This window comes from Aquila chrysaetos, chromosome 7 (assembly GCF_900496995.4).
Source record: "Aquila chrysaetos chrysaetos chromosome 7, bAquChr1.4, whole genome shotgun sequence".
NCBI lineage: Eukaryota > Metazoa > Chordata > Aves > Accipitriformes > Accipitridae > Aquila > Aquila chrysaetos.
This window is the reverse complement of record NC_044010.1, coordinates 22,645,537-22,669,015: the sequence shown is the minus strand read 5'-3', so window position 1 is coordinate 22,669,015 and position 23,479 is coordinate 22,645,537. Positions and strand designations below refer to the sequence as shown.

The window sequence follows — 23,479 nt, the reverse complement described above, 5'->3', positions numbered from 1 at the left end:
CGCGGTGGGTCTCTAATGCGATGTACCTCCAGTTACTCTGCTTCCTAAATTCCACGCGTGCAACAGTGTTGCCAGTAATATATAACATCGATTGCTTACATGTAAATGTGCTGATAGCCAAAGAGAGAGGGAAATAGATTAAAAACCAGTCCCAACCCTTAAGACCAGAAACCACCCTACTTACTGAAGTCATTCAATAGGAGGAGTCATGAATTGCAGAAGCTTGAATACAGCTTTGCTTTCTGCTTCCTACTCTATATGTCACTTACTTCATTAGTGACATTCAGTTAGGTTAGAAATCTAGCATACTGTAAGGAGACACTGGATTTGCCACTTGTCTGTGGATATTTCGTATTGCTTTTCTCCATTTCCACATGCTGAAATTGTGTTTCTTCATCTGTTTGATATACTGGGTGAAATCAGGTAAGAACCATTAGCTTATTCTTTGCAATGTAGTCTCTTGGCTTTTATTCAAGCATTAAAAAATGAATATTCCTTCATTTAAATTGGACAAAAGATTAAATCTTATAAATTATGCCTAATGGAGCAGATGATTAGTAAAGAGAATTCGATCACCTTGAAATTGAGACGTAGGTTTTCATTTTAAAGTAAATAGAACAAAGCCTGATACTTTATCTCTGGCTGTACTTTGCACACTCAGGTATGTGCACTTTGTACGAAGTAAAGAGGTAATTGTGAAATAGTTTTAACATATTAACGTAAGTTTATTGTTTATTGCTGATTTGATAGGCTGACAGGTTTTCAAGTTACATGTTGTGCTTTAAATTTAGTTACAAAAAAGTCAGTATGCACTTAAGATTTTTCCCTTTTCAACCACAGAAGAGACTTACAATGCTTACAAATGTACACAGAAAAATTAAAATTGTATATTAACTGAGTTAAACTGCATATGTAACACCCCAACGCCTATCAGTATGTTCTGATTGTACAGAAAAGTGTATGTGAGCACTCCCACAAGAGTGCAGAAAGGGCAGCTGGGTATTCCCTCCAGTAATCAGTCAGAAATGGGAGTTTGAAAAACCTCTGCTTAATGACTCCTCGCTAAACAATTCAAAGTATTACCTCTATAAATCTTTTTATGGTACTTATCTAATTCCACAGTAAAGACATAGTAATTTCTTTTTTTGTCTATCTACTTTTCAAAGAATAACTGCTGTCATTTCACAGCCATAAGTAAATGAGTTGTTTCCCTTTGATGTTTGCCAGCTAGTAAATAGGTTTCGTCAGTTAAAATAATTTCCTTGTGACAGATTCTCACTTCCATGGACCAGACTGTGTCTCTGTTTTATGTCACTGTCATTCTACTGGCTTTAGAAGAATTAATTGTTATTTCTACCAATCAAATGATGAGAAATCAAAACATTTACATGGATATGGAGGAACAATTCAACAATATCTTAGCATGAATCTTTTATATATTAGATATGTAGAAGTGAATTATAAGGATCAGTCATTAAACTTGGATTTAAGAACAGTATTAGGCAAAAATGAAAGAGTTTCATGTTGTAGCTTTGAATCTGAATAGCTGTAGTAATCAAGTGGCTGTTTTTTATTTCAGCTTTGTATATGGCATTTGTGTAATGGAATTTGTATTCTAGTTTTATCATCGTATATCATTATATGAAAACTAGAGATTAAATGTGACACAGTCTATTAACATCTCAGTATCATGACACATGTATGACATTTTACCAGGTTCTTGAATGTTATTTTCATTAAATTCAAAGCAACTGCAGCTGAACAGCTCTCAGTTTCAGATCAACTTCTTGGATAAGTCTGAGCAATGAAATGAGTCGTCTTCCTGTATCGCTAGTTAGTTAATAACCTGTCCGGTAATCTCAGTAAAAGTTACATAAATTATTCAGTGTCTAAATGAGGAGAAGGTGATATTTATTTTGAAATACAAGTAATTCTAACTTTTCCCACATGTAGTAATTGTACTATTGTCATAAGATGATGATAGGCACGAAACTTTTGTCTGGTTGATTTGAGACAGGAAGTTTCAGGCTATTTCTGACACTCTGTAACTTCAACCCTGCTCCAGTTTGCAAATATCCATTATTTTTTGTGATGTGTAGTGCAGAGTTGACCGATCTAGTCACTGTAGATACATGGTTTGGCCTAGAGGTGATTGATCTAGTTCCCTAAGTGAATTAGTGTCTTTAGTGTCTTTACCGCATCTTTACTGCACCTTAAGTGCTGTAATTCACATTGTTTAGCTTTGTTTAGATCTGCACTACAGTATCAAATGTATTTTTCAGAGACCTTGCAATGCCCCCACACTTGCCCTTCACAGCTTTATAAACTGGTGAGGCCTTGCTGTCCATTTCAGATATGCAAATGTGGTGGATTTGGTTCTGCCTGCTAGCTGCTTGCTGGGAAAAGGAGAAGAGCTAGGACTGCCTCACCTCTAACTCAAAAATTCTGAGAAATTCAGGTTACTTTTTTTATTATTTTTTAAGGAACTGAGTAGGCACTATTTCTCTTCCTACTTTTGCTTTCTAGAAGTTGACTTGTTTTACAAAGTTGTTAATGACAGAAAAATTGAGAAAGGTGCCCTCAAATATCAGACAAAAGCCTTGTGTAAAGCAGCGTAGCCGACTAGAAGTCAAGAGATGGGCCCAAATTTCTTTGGCCATAAACCAGCTAACACCATAGTGAAGGTGAAGAGGCCACACAGAAGAATTGTGATAGGTGTTGGTGTTGTGCCCAGTATCCTGAAGTGGCTTATCCACACAATGTGACCCCAGCAGCCAAAGGATACTTCTTAAAGCATTAACTTTGGATGTTGATAAGCACACAGGGGAAAAGTTAAGTCTTTTCAGGCTCTTTTGAAAATATCCATCCTCTTGTTGATCCTGACTGATCTACAGCTTAACCTTGTATAGCAGAACTGTCAGAGTACAGAAATGCTAAATACTACAGTTTTTCTTGTGCCATTATGTACACTGACCTTACAGATTCTTATTTTTTCAAACTCAGAATGGGATCTTTTGTTTCTTCTTTCTTTGCTTCTTGGTAATGGTGTCCTTATGGTTATCCAAAACTAGAGAAGGGTTCTGGGTCATCCTGTACTGTCAGGCAACTGTTTCTTATTGCTAGATCAAACAATAAGGCCTAAGGATTGGCAACTTTGACACCCTGGCCAAAAGAGGAAGAAACAACCACATTGGTCTTCCTGTTTATACAACGCACACTAGTTGTGAAAAAATTCTGAGAACCTAAATGTGATGGTTATGCAAAGGATCTTATCAACACTGACTGCTACTTTGTACTTGTTATGGAGAAAATATATTGTTCAGGAACAACTAGGTTAATTAACAACAAGGTTAATTTTGTATTTGAAGGGTTCAGAGGAGCACAGTGATATCTGCAGAGTCATTAGTTAAACTGTTTCCTTGTTGTTCAGTGCACATTCTGGCACCTCATTGCAAAGGTCTGGAGCGAAGGAAATGGAAGTTCTTCACTTTTAGTGGAAAAATGCGGAAAGAAAAGTGAAGAGGTGGTATATCAGGTGGTCTAACTCATCAAATGACTGTCTAACATTTTTACCTTTTTCAGATGAGGAGGACAAATGTCCTGAATTTACAGATCTTAATATAGGCAATGCTTTGTCTGGAACAGAACTCCAAGTCCAGCTACTACTATACACAAAGGAAAATCCAAATTGTTCTGAGCGACTCATCGAACACAATGTTACTGCATCTCAGTACCTTAATACCTCCAAGAAAATTGTCTTTGTTATTCATGGCTTCAGACCAACAGGATCTCCACCAGCATGGCTAGGTGACATAAAAGAGCTTTTACTGTCTTCAGACAATATTAATCTCATTATAGTTGATTGGAATCGTGGTGCTACAACTGTGAATTACATAACTGCTGTTGAGAACTGCAGAAAAGTTGCAGAAATACTGAAGAACTATGTTGACCAGATGCTGGTAAGGCACAGAATTGCATCTGTTCTGAATAAGTTTCAATAGTATAGTTTGAGTGGGAGGGGGATGTATTTAAAATACGTCTAAGAAAAAGCCCAGTGAACAATATCAAATGACATTTCTTTACTAAAGTATTTACTAACTTTGCATGCAGTTATTACTGCGTATCTTTAACTTCACCTGAGTTTTTATTTCCCTTTCACTGAAGTATGCCTGAGAGCGCATCTGATTTCTTTAGCCAGCTGGAAGTTTTAGGTCTTCTGGAAAGAATGAATGCACCAGTGGGGAGGTGAAGTGAGAGGTGTTCAAATAGTATGAAGCATTACAATTTTACAAAAGCATTGCACTACTTTTTACTATTAAACTACCATAATGAAAGATTTTAAATGAAAAAGAAATCACTGACAGAGATATAAATATTTGTTTCAAAATTATATAAACTTCTTGATTCTAGAGGGAACCGCTGAAACAATTGTTGATGCCGGTGGTCTCAACTGGGCATTAGATTTATTGCTTAATCAAATGAACAAAATGTGTTATCATCTCATTTATGCCATTGTTAGATTTATCACTTGATTTTTCTTCTGTTCTCAAGACTTCTTTTCCCAACCATTCTCAGATATTTTGAATGCTGTGCAGTAAGAAAATATTCATATGGAATTTGAGTAAAAACCACAGCATTCTGAGAAAGGCTGAGGTGAAAGAAGAGAAAGCCTATCTGAGTCTGTCCTGTGGGACTAGATATAGTAATAACAATTTGTAATTATGACAGTAAATTTATTGTTATGGAATAGAAAAATAAAACAGGATTGGAAGAACAGTCTCCAATCCAAAGTATGTTAAAAAGGTGTATTTTGCAAATCTCTTGATGCAGATTTTTGGTTAATTGCTGGTTACAGATCTGCCTGGCAAGCAATGACAGCAGGGCATGCTTGGGCTGGTCTTGTGCGAGCCATCAAAGTGATGGTGGTGGCTTACGTTGTGTCCCACAGCTATTGGTTTCATACTTGCAAGCAGTCCTGAGACCTTTGTTAATTCATTTTGAGACACATTAATATGCCAGATCCCACATATCGTCCCATCACTTTGCAGAGATTCCAATAGGTCTGCTGATACCAGAGTTCTTTAGAAGGCTGGTTTTTTTTTTTTAAATACTGCCTGCTTTCTAGAACAGGCATCTTAAGGCTTTCCTGCAGGTGTGCATTTGGCACCATTATTCAGCAGTTCTGTGGCATAAGTCCTTGTTAGTGGTATTGTGTTTTTATTTTATTTTAGTGGAAGGATAAGGCAGGGAGAGAATTTTTTTTTTTTTTCCTAGTTCATAGTTTTGGTTCATCTTTCTTGTATCTGGTAAACATCTTCCTCTTCCCTCCCCTGCTCCCCTTCTAACTAGTGTGACATTTTGGAAGAAATGTGACTCAAGCTTCTTTTTTACATTTTTCTAGTTGAAGAAATTCATAATTATTACACTGTTTAACTAGTATGGAATGGCAAACTGAAAAGAACTTTGTAATTTCCATTTGTTTTTAAAGTTAGAGATATAAGTTAGAGTGTAGACAAAAAGTGAAAGTGAAATCAGTCTACTGATGTCTGTTCAGTTAACCGTGTGTGTGGTTGTGACTTTGGGTTTTTTTTTTTCTGATAGGTGGATGGAGCTTCTCTTGACTCTATGTATATGATTGGAGTTAGTCTTGGGGCTCATATAGCTGGTTTTGTTGGCCAGAAGTATAATGGCAAACTTGGCAGAATTACGGGTAAGGCTTTTAATCCCGATACACATATTCTAATGTACCTTGTATTGTCATAGCTGTGAATCACATAGATGCTAGCACTGAAATATTGACAAATAAGAACTGATTATTTAGTAACATACACAAGGAAAAATGTATCCCTGATAGAAGTTCAGAAAATTGTGAAAATCTGCCTTCAGGACAAATTATAGCTGAAATTTCCAACCTGTTTACCTCTAGTCCCTTAAATGAAAATTGAGTGCTACATCCAAATGCCACTTAAGTTAAATGATGTGCTACCTGAGTTTCTGTCTAGTTGACGGAGCAAGTCAGGTCCCCCTGGGAAGGGAAGTTCAAAAGCTTTTGGTCAGGCCACTGGAATCAGGCACAGGGATTTCAGTTTAAGGTATCTGAACATGGTGTAGGCTTTAGTACATTGAGCTATCTTGTACAGGGAGCTTAGATCAGGTGTGCAACCTGTGTATGGATACTGCAAATTTTACCTCATACTTGTTTCATCGTTAGCATTGCCGTCTGTGGGAGTGGTGCATGCAGTGAACACTGGAGTACCCTCATGTGGGTAGACCTTTCAGGACTGCAGGAAGTTTAGGATTAACTTTTAGATGCTGGTTCCTAGGGCAGAATCCAAATGCTGATTTGAGAGCACAGGCTCCAGATACTTCTTGTGGTGAAAGAGCAAAACTCACTGCACCTAGTGTGTTGAGAAGGAAGCTAAGCTAACTGTCAGAAAGGGTGCTAAGGGGAGAAGAGACTGTTGGATGCTGATAGTGTTTAGGATGTAAGAGAGCAGCTGTTTTCAGGCTGAAAGGAGGCAGTTACCTCTCCTTGAGATTCATAGCTCCAAACCCTCTCTGCAGAGAACTTAAGTAATTTTTTTCCCAAAATGTAAGAGGAGCCACTAGCCAGCCTTAAGAGAGTGAGTTAGAGACTCCTCCCCTTTTCATACAGTAATCTGGAAGTCTGGGCATTTTCTATGAGTGTGATTGATAGGCTCCAGCTATATTCTTTTGGTTAAGAATACTCATTTCCTAGGGTTTGTTGGCATCACTGGTTGGGGACAGTCTTGATTGCAATGCTAGGCTAGCAGGTTTGTGTTCTCTCCGTACAATAACTGGGAGCTAGTAGATCCATGTAATTTCTGAACTCAGATGCTCACAGTTAAATGGAATTATATGAAATGTTTCAACCACCTTCTTATAATTACAAATATGGATGAATAAAGGCAAAGACTGAGTAGTCCAAACACACAATGCTCATAATCTCTTATGTAACTGCTTTGGTACTTTTTCTTTCAAAGAAGTTGAGCCAGTGGCCCAAACTGATATTGGAAAAATGAGATTTAAGAAAAAAAGAAAAAGATATTTTCTTCTTCACTGTTTGGAGGTTTTGGAAATATAAAACTAATTAGTGGACTAAACCAACGACCTTTGTCACCTGGGGTACTATGAATGTGAATTCCTGGCATTCCATGATTCTCTGTGGTAGTTTGGGTCATGGTTATCTTGATCTTGAGAGAGAACCTTCCTAGACTAGTTCTTAAAGCACATCTGCCAGTTAAATCATAATACAAATTTGGATAATCTAAGGTCATACACTGTCCCTGTCTATCAGTCAGTGAGAATGTAATTAGGAGCCATTTAAGTGTAGGAATATGTTTTGCATTGACAGTTGTATTTTCTGTCTTTGCTGCTTTTTCTTTTCCCCTCTTTGTGCTTTTGTTGTCAAGAAAATAGGAGGAAAGCAAACCTCAGCTAACAATGTCACTTCCCTGTGAAGGACAGAAATTACCATCTTAAAAATTATCAGGCTTCAGGGCTGTACAACAATAATTCCCTATCCCTAAAATGAGAATATGCAGCGTTTATACTTCAAACACTTTGCCACCCAAATCCCCTCCTCCTTGATATAAAGTGGTTTTTGTGGATCTCGGTTGGAATCTCTTTTGTATTAGTTGAGTTTTGATTTGAGTACAAGATTTCCAAACCTCATTCAGGTGAATATGTGGTAAAAAACTAGTATTTCACTTAGTTGTATGTAACAATTGTTTTTATATAAGTTAATTTCAACACCAACTGATAAAATGATTGAGGCATGTTTGAAATTGTTTCCATCCAAGATATCTTCATCTTGTTTTTCTGGTGGTGAGAGTAGTTATATTGTGCATTTCTTTTTTTTTTTTTTAAGTACATAATAGGTATGGTATTTTCTGGGGAAAAGGACAAAATTAATTCTCCTAATTTGATCCTGTTCCCTAATGCTGTTGGCTTATAATTCATCTGGAGAACTGGGAGGTGAACACAACTAATTAGGGAGAGAGAGAAATTCGAAGATTTGGGTTGATCAGTCTTGTGTTAGGAACCCTTGCTTTGCTTAGCAAGTTGAAGAATGGAAACTTGAGAAGAATAGTGCTGGTTTTTATTTTTATTATTATCACAGGAAAATGAAGAGTCATTGATGAATAATGCTCAAATGTCAGTCTTGTATATATCTGTAGAAACAGACCCCAGGATTTGTAATGCTGGTGTTATTTTCATTTAGGTCTGGATCCAGCGGGCCCTTCGTTCACTCGAGAGCCACCAGAGGGGAGACTGGATCGTACTGATGCACAATTTGTTGATGTAATCCATTCAGACACTGATGGTAAAGACACAGCCTTAACTTTCCTATTTCAACTTGAGGAAAGGCAGGAAAGCAAAAGAGAAGGGATAGGCTATTTCAGTAACATCCAAACAGTACTGCAGAAGTATATTTTGTGTTATCAGGTAGATTCCTGTGCTGTTGATTTCTAACAATGTCTATACTTTTTAAATCATACTGTATGTTATTATGCCTATTCATCAAGAAATTGAAACTCAACTTTGCTAATGACTTAAGCAATGATGGGCTGTTTTGTTCAGTTCTAACATGAGTAGCTATGTTACTGAGTAAGTGAAGTTTCATGACTGAACCTGAAAATATTGAAATAACTTTTATGTCCAACAGCTAACTGAAGGCATATGTAGATAACTATAATCCTGAGCCCATTTAATATCATGCAAAAATAGTGATTACACCACTGTCATTTATGTCTTGTTTGTTATAGTGTATTCCTTCTGAATACGAAAAAAACAAGTCTGCACATTGAATAAAGAATGCCTATTGCATTAATTTATGATACTGCTATTTCCAAAATAGTTTAGCATTAACATTCTTTTGCTGTGCTAGTGTGTATGAACATAGAGGTTGTAAGCACTTGATTATCACTGAATTAGACCCTTCTGAGACAGCCATTCTCATCTGTATCACAATAGTACACTACAGATCCACTGCTTAAAATTCCAAAACATGTTACTGTAAGGTTAAAATGAAGTATATTATAAAGTCTGCTTCATCCATGATATAATCTGGTTTAATTTTTTTCTCAAAACCTTGAGTAAACCTTTCAAACCTACCACACGTGTTCCATTATTTGTGTAGTTTCCCATCAGTTTCTTTAATAATATTAAAAGATAAGCATTTTACTATACAAAGTTATACGTGAAGCTGTAAAATACCAATTTTTGTAATGTTCCAATTATGTAAATAAAGATAATGTGTGGTAAAAAGGAAGGTAGGTCAGATTGAGCTAAATCTTACCCAGGGTCTTTTATAGGACAGATACAGATTTTTCTACCTTGATATACTACTTATATTAGTGCAGCTCAGAATCCAATGTCACATGCAAAAAATGGAAAATCTTACTCTAATGAAAATTACATTGAGAAAGAATTTTGATTGCTGGAGACAACATGAATTTCCTAAATTTCTTTGTGCAAATAATGTCTCTGCTACAATACTGAATAGTTGCTTCTGTTCCTTCCTTTTTCTTTTGTGGCAGTAGGAATCTTACACAAATTTGTATAAATTTGTGTACAGCATTTTACATGTGTATAATTTTCTTAAAAAGAAAAAAAGCCATGGATTTTAACTCATAACATGACTTCCCTTTACAGAATAGAAGAACAGTATAATTGCAAAAATTTTCTTTAAGACCTCCATGTTATTTTGTAATGAATGTAATGATAAATAATTGACTGCATAATTCTGTTTATGGTTCTTTGATTCATGATGTTTTTACTTTAGCACTAGGTTTCAAGAAGCCTTTAGGAACCATTGATTTCTATCCAAATGGAGGAATGGATCAGCCTGGTTGTCCACAAACTGTATTCAGTGGTAAATAAAAATGTGTTCAATTAATGAGAAAAGAGATTGAGATAAAATAAAAAAAAGTTAAACTGAATTCAATGGACACTGCACAGATTCAGTAATATGGGAGCTGAGGGCATTGTATTCTTTCTTGTCCATCCCCACTCAGTAAATAAGAAATAACAAAGACATTTGCCATCTTTTTTTTTAAATAAAGATCTTCCTATATGCATACATATTCCACCATATTATTATAATTGGAATGATGGAATTATATTTTTAAGTTATACATACAATCTGCATATAGTGATCATTATTCTTCTGTGTTTATATATGGCTAGGCATGGGGAAAGGTGTTTGTGTCCACGTGGTTTGGACAGGATCACTTGCATATGACATGGAAGGCAAGGCTTTCAAGTCTTCACTGTGTCTTAGGTTACTCCTGGTTGGCAATGATGAACTACATTTTGGACAGGTCTTTCAGGCTCTAGGATGAAAACAATTTTACAACATGATCTTTTGCTGCAGAATTTTGCTTATTTCAACCTCTGTAAATCTTAGGCAAGGTTGCTGCCCATTTTTTTTGTTTACTCTTTTTGGATATGTTTATGTCTATCTATGTTTCTATTACTAGTCTGCACAGTGCTGCTATGAATTAGAGGTGGTGCAAAAGCATAGAGCTTCCATGTGTGTGCCTGTGAGTATGGGAGAATCCCTTAAGACTCAGGATCATCTTCATCTGTACAATTCTCACAGTTTGTTTTGCTAGGAAAGGAAGGAATTTATTACCCAGAAAAACTCGAGAGAAGAAACTCTAAAGTATTCCTCACAGCAATTTTTCTGCCAAAACGTTCTGCACTGGATGCAACAAGCCAAATTTTAACTCAGACTCATGCTTTATAACAAAAAATTCTGTAAATTTGATAGGACTTAGTAGACTATTTCTTACATATAAAACCCTGTAGACTTTTCTCTGTACCTATAATATTCAAAACAATCTTCAATTGCTTCTTTTTGTTTAGCAATGGTTAGTTGACCATTTTTCACACTTAGTGGTCAACTAACCAGAGAATAAAAGCATGGCTAGCTAAGAATGGCTCAGGTAAATGGGATTACTTTGATAACACCTTTTCTTTCATCAAGAAAAATGATTATATGTTCTTTGTATATTTTGTTTTTTTCTTTCCTGAAGGTCTTCAGTATTTTAAGTGTGACCATCAAAGATCTGTCTTCCTCTTCTTATCATCTTTGAAAAGAAGGTGCAACATAATAACATACCCTTGCAACTCTTACTTGGATTACAAAAGAGGAAAATGTGTTGATTGTGAAGCTTTCCAGCCAATGTCCTGTCCAGTACTGGGTAAGCGTTACGGTATCTGCTCTGGGCTGGGTGAGATTTTCTGGGAAATCCAGACTAACTCTTTCTATGGCTACTCCAGAGATCTGTAGTATCATGTTAAGGGATCTGTAGAGATTGATCACGTGCAGAGCTGCATACTGTTTAAAGTATTTTTAAGTTTATGGCTTTGTTTGCTTTATTGTTATCTGTTAGACACAGGTGCTGAATGTTCCTACTCTTTGATCATTATGCTTTCCAGTCTGAAACAGATTCTCAGTATATTTCCTTTCTACAGAGAAACTGCTTCTACTTAGTTCATCACTTTAGGCTTCCACAGTGTGTTATCATCCCTGGAGTACCTGTGGTTTTTGTTTAAGAGGAATAATGTTTATAGCAACTTCATGGTTTCTCTGGCTCTTCTTTTGGAATCAAGATTTTATCTGGAGGGGGTTTTAGTTGTTTGGGGTTTTATTGCTTTTAGAGAGGATCTGGGGGCAGTTTGAAAAGAGCTACAATAGTGTGAGCATTTCCGAGTTGACAGGGTTTTCTTAAGAATGAAATTTTAAGAATATTTAATTAGAAGTTAACTTTCAATTTGTACCTTGTCTTTTTTATATCCTTATATTAGGATGTACACCCTATATTAGTTAGATCAGGTTTGAAGAAAAAGCATAGATAGACAGATCTGTATGCTATTTTATAACAAAACGCAACAATAATGGGACCTTATAGTAGGGCAGAAAGACTCCAGGACTTCCCCAGAATGGTTACTAGCCATACCTGATGCACTTACACAGAATGCCCAAGCTAGAGGTGGAGAAATATTTGACGAGTCAGCTGCCACCTATTTTTTTAAATTTTTTTTTAATAACCATAAAGCCTATGAGGAAATGGCAGGCAGCTGAATCTGGGAACTGAGAGAATAAGCAGAATCCTTCTAGTGCAAGCTTTCCTGCTTACTGCTTTGCAGTGGCAGCTCTGCAGCCTGGAACTAGTCTCCTTGTCCAGTCTTGCTAAAGAAATCAAGAGGGAAAGAATAGGATCAGCCATTTTAGGAACAAGGACTGTTATCAAGCCCCAGAGACAGTAAGCATAGAATTATATAAACCAAAAGTTCTTTCTACATTACATCCATAAGCTAGGAGGTTTACAGAGTATCTAACATTTTATTAAGTAATATCCACAGTTATAGACTAGAAGGTTTAAAAATATTTACTTTAATGATTCAAAAAAGAATGGAATAAATTTTACCTAATGTGAAGCTGTTCTGTAACTGTTCTCTGCAAATATGTGGGCTACTTTTGTGGGTTAGTTTTTATTACCTCTGCAGTAGTTTATAAGCGCTAATTTTTGGAGCAGTACTCTAGACTAAATAGATTCCGACTATTACATTATGACAATTTTAGTGATACTAATATAGTAGAAGAATGAAATACTTGCATACCTCATTCTATTATACTCAGGGGATTTCTGCATTTTCCAAGTCAATTAACTTTCTCAGAGAATATTTAAGAAAATTAAAGCCAAATCTGTCACTTTGAGTGAGTTTCTTTTCTGTAGTTTTTATGTGTATCATGATTTTGCTAAATGTCTGAAATAAAATATTTAAACTTTGGATTTCAGGTTATTATGCTGATAGATGGAAAACACTGTTAATCCCAAAAAGTTCACCAACGAAAGCTTATTTTGATACTTCAGACCAAGACCCATTCTGCAGTGAGTGACTGAATACATGCATAACAAACTCTTTATGTTAGCTGATCTGGAGCGAAAACATGTTAAAAGTAGAAAGTTATTGTTAGCTGCTGTGTAAAATAGTGTAATAAACCATAAACTAAGTGGAGGAAGAAGAAGAAAGATTGTGGCAGAAAAGTAAGCAATACATGAACTGAAAAAGAAATGTGACTTTAAAAGTAATGGGATGGACTGCCAAGATGACAAGGAAGCCAGAAAATGAGAATCTAGTGACAGGGAAAAAACTGGACAGAGAGAACCTGCTTAGATGGGACCATTGCTGCCATTTTCAGAGAGCAAAAATGAGAAACGAGACTGCCCTGGGTGGGGGACAGAGAAAGAGACACCTCTGTGTTCCACCCCAGGAGGAGAGCACCCCACAGTCAACTAAAGCTACTCCAGCTTTTAGAAGTCCATGTCTCTCTAGGAGTAAAACAGTAGAGGGAAAACTTAGCTGACTGTTTCAGGCTTATAGTCTATGGGAATGAATTCTCATGACATGGCATAGGCCGTATCTACCTATCCATGCAGAGGTCCAGTTTAGATTCTCCTCCAATTTGTTTTTATTAACAGACTTTACCACCATAAGCAAATGTTAGTGCACTCTTCTAGTTGGTTATGTTTAAGGTTCTTTGATTTGGGGTATGGGGATAGGCTTACAGGGAATTCAAGTGAAATCAAGTTTTCCAATTAGCTTTTTCCATCATCTTGGCAAGTTTTGTGACCAGGGACTGAATATCTCTTTTTATAGTGGCAATCATGCTTACTTACATCACTGTTTCTTCCAAAGGGCCAAGCAGAGGCTAACAAAGATGTAATGGATTTTACATAACATAACTCCTATTCCCAGTTGTCTTTCAGCTCAATGCAAATCTGCTACCTCTGTTCTCCCCTGCTCCTGTCTGCTTGGACTTTGCTCTTCCATGCTCTCTCTCAAGGCTGCACAGGCTGCTAGCTCTTGTCTCCTCATTCATTCTTCCAGCAGAAAAATATGGCTTTGCTTTCACTCTCACACACATTAAAATCTGGGCATTCATCAAAAATCCAGCCAGGCAGAATCCTGAAAGAGTACATTGCAGAAGGAAAAGATGATGTATAGTATTCTGGGACAGGGGTGGTAGAAGAGAGAAAAGGGGGAGAAATATTACCAAACATAGGAGGAGACACATGGAGAGGAATAAGAAACATTGTAATGACAGCATAAATTTAAGGGAAAATATGCAAAGTCAAGAAGAAAAATGAGTCTACTAAACCAGTCTGAAAAAGAGGGTATTTATTAACTAAAGCCTTATTTTAATTCTTAGGTATTTAAAACCAAGAGGAAATAGAAATAAATGAGAGGTCTTAAAACTAAGTGACACTGTAAACCTGAGCAGGACAAGTTTTTCATACAAGGTTGTCACGTCCCAGTTTCTCAGGATGATGACTCAGGTTTGCTGATTCCCAGGTGAGGATTAAGGTGAAATAACACCAGGGATCCTTTAACTCACAAAACTCGATTTTTATTTGCTCACAACAAGAATTGGCATGCTCACCACCAAAATAAGTATGCTCACAACAAAAATTGGCATGAAACTACGTCAGTAAACTGTGTAACGTGCTAACCATGCATCACGAAACATACACTACAGGCCTTGCTTATTTGGGAATCAGTTCAGGGCAGACAATAAGGCAAGCCCTCCCGTTGGGTCACGAGGTTCAAAGCGCACCCCCTTGCTTTCCAGACTCCTTCTCAGAGACGAACCCAGGGGCAGCTGGATCCGCTCCTAGTCCCAGACTTGGTCAATGGTTTATGTCTAAAGGGATGAGGTGTAGGGATTACAGAAAAGGGAGAGGAGAGAGGAGAGAGGAGAAGAGAGAAGAGAAGAGAAGAGAAGAGAAGAGAAGAGAAGAGAAGAGAAGAGAAGAGAAGAGAGATTTCACCGGTCCTGGGTGTCCGGTTCCGGTGGGCTTGCACACCTGGGGCTTCAGTTTGTGTCCTTTTATCATCCTTGCCCCTCCTTCGGCCGGGAATTAGGCTAATTAGGTGTCATGAGCAGTTTGTGAGCCTTTGGGCTTGGGGGTCGCTTGGGGAGTAACTTCCCCTTCCCTGCACGGTGAGCTGCCCTGCTCAGCACATCAGAACAGGGAGCTGTGCACCCTCCTGCGCACCCTCCCCTTCCTGGTGCTGATGGGCGCTGATGGTCTTCTCTTCACCTGGGGTTCCTAGCTAGGCAGAGTTCCTTGTTATGCAGAGTTAGTCCTTAAGCAGAACTTGCCCCACCACAATGTTTGAGACATTAACTCTTTCAGTGTCTCACAGAGGTGAGGCTTGGTCTTTTAGGAGAGAATGTTAAAAAGCAACATGCCAAAAATAAAAAAGATTGATTTGGCTTCCTTACTTTGGGAGTAGTTAAACTGTGTTTCCTCTGGGTAGCCATAGCATGGTTACAATATTGGTGATGGTGACGGAAGTGCGGTAAAAGGCCAGGTCAAGGTTTCTGAGGGGGCAGCGGAGCAGGTCATCTCCATGCTAGTGCACGGAGGTTGCCAGTCCCAGGTATCCAGCTGGTTTTCCTGAGGCCGTGGGTCCCCAGGGGAGGGGGAGAAGGGGCTGGAGCATGGGAAAGCAGTCAGATCCCTCTCCTCTTCCTCAGACTTCCCCATGCAGTTTTTCTAGTATCCTGTCCTGGTTTCGGCTGGAATAAAGTTAATTTTGTTCTTGGTAGCTGGTATAGTGCTGTGTTTTGGATTTAGGATAAGAATGTTGATAACACACTGATGGTTTAGGTGTTGCTAAGCAGTGTTTATACTAATTCAAGGACTTTTCAGCTTTTCATACTGCCCTGCCAGTGGAGGCTGGGAGTGCACAAGAAACTGGGATGGGACACAGCCAGGACTGCTGACCCAAATGAGCCAAAGGGGTATTCCATACCATACTATGTCATGCCCAGTATATAAACTGGGGGGAGCTGCCCTGCGGGCACCATGGCTCAGGGTTTGGCTGGGCATCAGTTCAGCGGGTGGTGAGCAATTGTACTGTGCATCACTTGCTTTGTATATTCTATTATTATTATTATTATTATTATTATTATTATTATTATTATTATTATTATTCCCTTCCTTTTCTGTCCTATTAAACTGTCTTTATCTCAGCCCACAACTTTCACTTTTTTTCCCCAATTCTCTCCCCCATCCCACTGAGGGAGGGGAGTGACTGACCAGCTGCTTAATTACTGGCTGAGGTTAAACCACAACATATCCACAAAGAGCTTTTGGCAGGTTGACTTCTCTGAGGGAAGGGTGCCTGGAGGACCTGTACTGCTGCACCAGCTCAGGCTGGGCAAGCAAGGCATGGGAATAATGTCTCTTTTCAGCTCTTACCACCTGATTAATCTGGTCACCTAGCTAACTGCCCACTTTGCCTATACATAGAGCTTGTGCCAATGTTGTTCTTCCTCTCTCCCTGCCAATGTACCTCAGCTGTTTTCTGGACATGTCACTTCTGTGGGTAATGTGATAGTGTTGCTACACTAATAGCTCAAATATCCCCTCTTTGCAGAGCTTGCCAAAACCTGGAGGTGCTAGTTAGGGCTTGATTTTGCTTTTGTTCCTTAGGTAGGTCAAACTCTTCATGCTAATTCTGATGGTAGCTTTCTGATGCAAATCCTTTTCATGTAAGAACTGGAGGAAATGATACACTAATTACACAGAACTCCAAATAACCATTTGGTAGAAGCTAGTTTTTGTCAATAGCCTTGTTCTTCTGCTTTGAGCTGGTAACTTAAAAGTAAAGAGTCACTACTCCTATCATCAACCAGTGAAAACTTTTAACAAGGTGATAATAACAACAGTATCCTGTTGAGGTTATTCTTTGAATCTTATTATTTCCTATTTCTTTTTGCAGTGTATAACTACTTACTGGATATTATTACCTGGAATAAAAGCATTAGGAGAGGTTTCATTAAAGTTAAAATAACAGACTATGCTGGAAACACAGTAGAATCAGAGATGAATAGGTATGTTGTACTTTGTGTCTAAATCTTTTTTATCACTTTATAGGACTAATTTTATGAGTTTCCTAAACCTTTTAACTCATTAACTTGTAAGTCGAAAAAGTGTCGTGAGGTTGTTAAGGCTTGGCCACAGCTCCTCTTCCTGGTTATGGCTCAGCATCAGAGGCAATGCTCTTCACACCAAAATGATCCTCTCTGCATTTATGAACTAGCCCAGGTCCCAGCATGGTACTGGTTTGAATCCAGATCTAGATGTCCTTGTTCTGAATGTTCAAAGTCGATACATCTTACAAGATTTCTGACCTTAATGATAATGCTTAGCAATAATGAATATTACTCAGCTAACAAAACCCTGACTAGAAATAATATTTTTCTTTAGTGAAGCTTCAACATTTCAGCAATATAAAAGAGTGAAAATACTAACTGGATTTTACCAAGACCTTGACAAAATATCAAAAATTTCCTTGACCTTTTCTACGAAGACTTTAATAGGCCCAAAACACAAGCTTAGGATTCTCCAGATGAGGCTGAAATCACTTAATAATCCAGAAAGGTAAGTGTTTGTCATGTATCAAAGTTGTGTATCAACTGAACTGCTCAGGATGTTTCCTCAGAAATATGTATTTCCCTCTATTGGCTTTTTTTAATCACATATTCCTAAATGCATGAATATCCTTCTCATCCTACCTAGGACCAAATTTATCATGTGGAAGAGCTGCTCTGCACATTAACATTTAGTGCACAGCACCCTTGTACATGTAGATGTCACGCATGCTGCTTGTTATAGCAGGCTGCTGCTGCTCTCTGGTCACAATGGGTTTTCAAGGACCACTTATGTAGACCAGCCTGACTTACACCTGCATGGTTAAATTCCCTTCTAGAAGATAAATTTTATTAAGCACTTTTCTGATTTTAATCATGTGTCCGTATACAGCTTTTCACACTCAGATATGAAATGGAGCACTTCAGCTACTTGTGTGACTGGAATAGGTTTTTGGTCTTGTTGCTGAAGGTAAAGACCTTCCAAGACCAAAACACAGCCTATGCTTGCCTACACTTAAAATGAAATCATCTGCATTTTTTTATAATTAAGTGTCATTACTAAGCTTTTATTAATTAGTTCTGGTTTTAAATACTTCAGCAGTATTGCCATATGTTCATTTTTTTAGATCTCCACTCCAGACTTACCTGTACAATAGCACTAGCAATTAAATTTTACATTTGCATCTTGTGGAAATAACATATTACATGGAGTAGGTAAGAAATATCCAGGAATAGCAAGAGTACTTTAGAGTTGTTACGCTTATTTGCTTCACATGAATGGCAGATTCAACAAAGTCAGAATTTAAAACAAAACCTGATAATGGTTATCAAATAAGTAATGAGTGGGAATAATATTACAATACGAGTAAGTCTTAAGTCAGTATGTTTCGTTAACTTGAGAAATAACAATTAAGACTTTCTGATTTGGTGTATGACAATAGTGTAGTAGGAATTGGGTATGATACTTTGTAAAAATTGTGAAACCTTGTTAATCTACTATTTCATATTTACTAGGAAAGAGGAGGAGATGAGTGAGAGAGACTTAGGAAGAAACAGAACACTCAGTAATCAAAATAGTACCCCAGAACATATATGCAATAGACTTTATTAACTTGTTGAAGGCCGTAAGTCTCAAGCTCTCAGGTGAACTGGCATGATTTTATTTAAAAGCATTTGGTGCTGAGAGATAGTCAAAGCTCTAAATTATATTGAAATTTTTTTTCCCAACCCAATGGTGATAAATCAGAAGATACATTTCATGCAAGAACACCAGCATTCAGGACTTTTTCAGATAATGATCTAGCAAATAAGGAAGATTTTCAGTGAACAGCCCTTATTAGTTTTGAGTTTTCATTCCTGTTACTCTGACTCTTGTTAATTTTAAAGTAAGATGCACTTGATTTGCTTTAACATAGGATCCACTAAAGTCCTTCATACAGAGCCTCATCAGATGGCATCATATAGGCACATTAGATACTTTTAGATAGCAATGGAAAATAGTGTATTGAATCAGCATATGAAGGTAATTTAAATGCAGATGTTACAACACTACTGGTTGGTATAATTACATAATTGCTCATTGTAATTATAACTACCTATATTTACTTTATTTAGTTACATATAATTACAACAATTACTTGAATACAGGATAATCAACTAGAAACTACATTAAAATATTTAAATTATTGATATAACAAAGTATTGGGTACAAACCAGGGGACAGGTGCAGAGATAAAAGACAATAGGAGTCTCAGCCTCCCCAGGTCTTGGTTAATAGCAGACATTGGCAGTTTGGTCAATGTCACTGACAATTGTCTGCTGCGCTGGTCCATTATTCACACAGACGGTGTGTGAATGTAGGAGTGCTAAAAGGTACATATAATTGTCAGACTCTTCTTCTGGTCTCTGAGATAAATAATTTCTGCTCACCCATAAAACCAGAAAGCTTTCCTAAGTTGTGTGTGACTGGGTGTCGGTTCTCCCAAAAAGCTTTTGAACCTGTCAGTCAATTCAAACTCAATTGCTGGGGAAGGTGAATGTCTCAAAGATACTTAGCCCAGCCACCTTTGTTATTTTAACAAAAACAAGAACAAGAGTAACAAAAAAGAAGACCTTATTACTGAACAAGAGAGTGTGGCATGCCCTTGCTTTTTAGTAGACAGCAGAGGAGCCACACAGGGTGTGGGATTATGAAAGCCTCACCTAACAGAAAAATTATTTGTGTTTTGCTCCTTGTTGCTGAACTGGAGAACCTGCTCCTCACTTAGGGTTACTTTCCCGTAAGACATTCCTGGTACTCAATAATCACAAGGTTAGATGGATTGCACTTCAAATGAGATACAATATGTTGGAAACCATGTGTTTTTATTTCTAGTACTCATCATTATGGTTTGTCTAAGTATTGTGTCCCCTATGGTTAGATAGAGCCCTTCCCAGGTGACAACTGCTGTTGGACAACTGGCTATACTAACATGTTGTGCTGCCACGTTACAAATGCTGTTGCAAATGTGCTAAAATACAGCATCGTATTGTTACATGACATACTGAAAGTCAGCTCAGGAAATGGGTACATATAATAATCTTACATTGTTCTGGTTGGAATTTGTCCTGTGAATTCTTTCACAGTCTTTTATAAGGACTTTTAAGTCTTTTAAGCTGGCAATTTCTGTGCTTTTATGTCTTTTTTTTCTCCCTCTACAAAAATAATACAATGGTAAACCATTACATTCAAAGCAAAACAAATTGTGGATGAAGGACTGGATGAAATTCCATGCTTTGCGTTATACAGAGTACCAGAATTTGTCTTGATCTTCTTAGCCATAAAATCTACTGCCTTAGCTTTGTGGGGACCTCAAAAGCCCTCAGATTCTTATATAGAAATCCAACAGTCCTTTCACATACATACAGGTGGAGCCTTGACTGGTTGGAAATCTCACACTTATGGGCAACAACAGAAGTGCCTGGTGGGATGTTCTTTCTCAGACTTTGTCCTTTAGCTGTTTCACTGTACACTACATCGCAGTCCGAGGTGGATTGTTTTGTATAGCCACATCTGTGAGTTCAGAGCAGTATAGAAGATAATTTTAAATAAAATAAGTATCATAGCTTGTATGGCCTTAGAGGTGCCATCAGAGGGTATGCTAGTCATTTGCCTGTTCAAACCAGCTCTCACCGTCTATCTATCGCAGTGCATGAAGAGCAGAGCTATGACCTGCCTCTGCCCTAAAAAGCAGAGCATCTATGTTGACCTCAAAAAGTAAGATTTTGTGCGTGTGTGACTCGGTTTGTGACCTCTGTATGTGTTCATGTAGTATTATGCAGTTCTGAGTTTTCTAGGTGTTTAGATGAGAAATTAATCTCTTGCATGAAACTTTCTTACACATGCTGTCATTGCAACTGAAAGAGTTAGAAGATATTATGGTGTGGTTTTCTACTTTCCTCTGCGGAATGAAGGGAGAGAAACTTTCATACCTAGGGAACTCAAAATAAACTATTCAGGCCCAGTGTTAACAGGAATCGGATTGTTCTTGGACCATTGTTCTAAAGAATTAATTTAAATGCAGATTAATAGCTTTAATGGATGAAATATTGCTTCTTCATATTTCAGATAAATGCGATACATTTCTTACTCATGCCACTTTGCACCATTGAGCTGATGTCCTGGTTGTTTTTCACAGTCTGGCATAACTACTCTAGTGATCCATAAAATAGGGCGTAAACTTTGACAAGAAGGCATTTCTTCTTGTCCTGAGTACTGTCTCTGAGAGGTAGTAAATACTGGAGGTTTAATAATTTGAATACTTAAATATTTTTCTATTAATGTTAACTTCTGTTGTGCACATTTTTTTCTTTTTCTACTTTTGTAGGCTGCAGCTGTGCAGATATGATTTTGTACTGATGGAGAACACTGAACTGACCTTCAAACCTATCCCTTGCCCAGAGAGGGGTACACAAAGAGAGAGCTTCTAACTTAATTTCTCTTACAGCAGTGACATTTTGATTCTCCCTCAGGATAAAGACTGCAATGAGAAAGGAAATGAGATAAACTAGATTTATTTTCAAGAGTCTACCTGGTAATATGCATTACTTGCTCTGAGTGCCTTAGGGTGAAATTAATTGAAAAGTTCAGATATCTATGTATGTGGGAAATTTGAATAAAGTAAATGTATCATGGTGGAGAACATACAATGGTCTATTCATTATTATTTGTTAGCAGTGAAGCAACTACTGAATTAAATATTAATTATCTGCATAATCCTGGCACGTTATTTGTGAAGTCATACATATGTTTATCTATTATTTGTAATGGCTTTTACATGGAAACATAATTATCTGTCTACTAAGTTAATTTAATACACTATACATGTGATCTACAGATCTAATACACAACAGTTGTTGTGCTGTGTTCATTGGATAAATGAATTCACATTTTCTCATTTTATAATGTCTCAGTCTGAGAACTAGAACAACAAGATTTGTGAGCACATGTGTAAATTTGCTATTTAAATCAATTATTTTATGGTCATCGTAGATGAATATTATGGTAACCATTCAGACTTTTTTGTATTAAAGCTATGGTAGGAACAGGGCAGCCATGTTTCAGATATGAAGTAACTCTAAAGTCTATTCTGAAGAGAATAACTTAAAGATGAAATAAATGCATTTTCATACTGTTTCTCTTTGGGCTTCTTGGAATTAGAGCTGCTGCTCAGGTTGAGATTGATGACAGCTTTTCACCTATTGGAATGTGAACAGGAATAAGCCCTACATAAAGATTTCCTCCTCCAGTTCCGAAAATGGTTTTCCAATGTCAGATTGCCTTTCCTGATGATACTGATTGAAGAACAGATGTGTATTTTTCTTCTTTAAGGTTGTTTTATGTATTTAACCCTGGTTGCTCATGTAAATGTGTCCTATGCACGTTATCTTTTTCCTTTCTTTCCTATGCCCCCACTCTCTGCTCTTGACTTGGTTGAATGTATTAACCAGTTTCATCTGAATGTCAATGGAGTGGGATGTCCAAAACCTATGAATTGTAAATTTTATTGGAAGTCAACAGCTGGGTTAGAAGGAAGATGGAAGATAGTGTCCTGAGGAAGGGAAAGCAAGTTATAACATTGCAAGCGGCAGCTCCAGCATGCTGGTCAGTACATGCAGAGCTCTGAACCAGCCATTGCACATGCTTTTACTTGTCTAGACGCACCAAAAAAATACAGAACTGTGGACTGACTTGCTTAGGAACTGACTTTTAAAAAAAAATATTTATTCTATAGAAATGGCAATTACATTACCATATGTTTTCTCAGGTGGTGTGTTACTCAGCTTCATCATTTTATTGTATCTTTCTTTGTTCCTTTCCTCTGAGGGACTCATTAGAAGATACACAGAAAAACTTTTTTGTCTGCTTATATGCATATATATGGAGGGGTAGGGTTTTTTGTATTTCTTGTCTTTTTTTTTTTTTAAACTGCTGTTATTCTGCTTGTTTTCATTCTGCAGGTTTTTGTCCAGCTTTGCTCTCATCAACCCTAGTTTCCCCTTTACAGGTCTCTAAGACTCCTTTCTTTCATCACCTTGCCTCCAAATACCTGTTTCTTTTATCACTTTAAGAAAGCATAGAGTCCTGAGAGTAAATTTCAAATGTCTTGAACTAGAATCTTTCAATGGGTGACATAGATGTTCAGGCATAGAAATGTGTCAGATGGCCTCTTAAGTTTCCTTTTAATGTTGCTTTCTACAACTTCTCTGAAGTTTTATATTTTTATATGTTTTTAAAAATTTTTTATGTTTTTTTTTTGTTTTATATTCTCGCTTTTTTTTTTTCATTGATTTTATGTCCTGCTGAGAAGAACTGAAGTACAGAGGTATGAATATGATTTTTGACTATAAACTTTTATTTTGCTTGAGGTATTCAATTGCAAGTTAATATCTGGAAAAAAGTAATGAAATTGTATTAGCTCTAAATTGGCAATATAAAGTGTAGATATACTGCTCTTT

The 23,479-nt window shown here is 37.2% G+C and overlaps 1 protein-coding gene across 1 annotated transcript; it reads left to right on the top strand.

The window, feature by feature from the left end:
• The first annotated feature begins 231 nt into the window (after positions 1-231).
• Positions 232-21,665, top strand: LIPI (lipase I). Its single transcript, XM_030020938.2, has 10 exons — positions 232-423; positions 3,583-3,959; positions 5,602-5,710; positions 8,246-8,347; positions 9,809-9,898; positions 11,064-11,231; positions 12,834-12,926; positions 16,831-16,942; positions 17,319-17,492; positions 21,349-21,665. Exons 1-10 carry the CDS (start codon positions 375-377, stop codon positions 21,449-21,451), a joined length of 1,377 nt encoding a protein of 458 aa, XP_029876798.1. The 5' UTR covers positions 232-374; the 3' UTR covers positions 21,452-21,665.
• Positions 21,666-23,479: the final 1,814 nt, after the last annotated feature.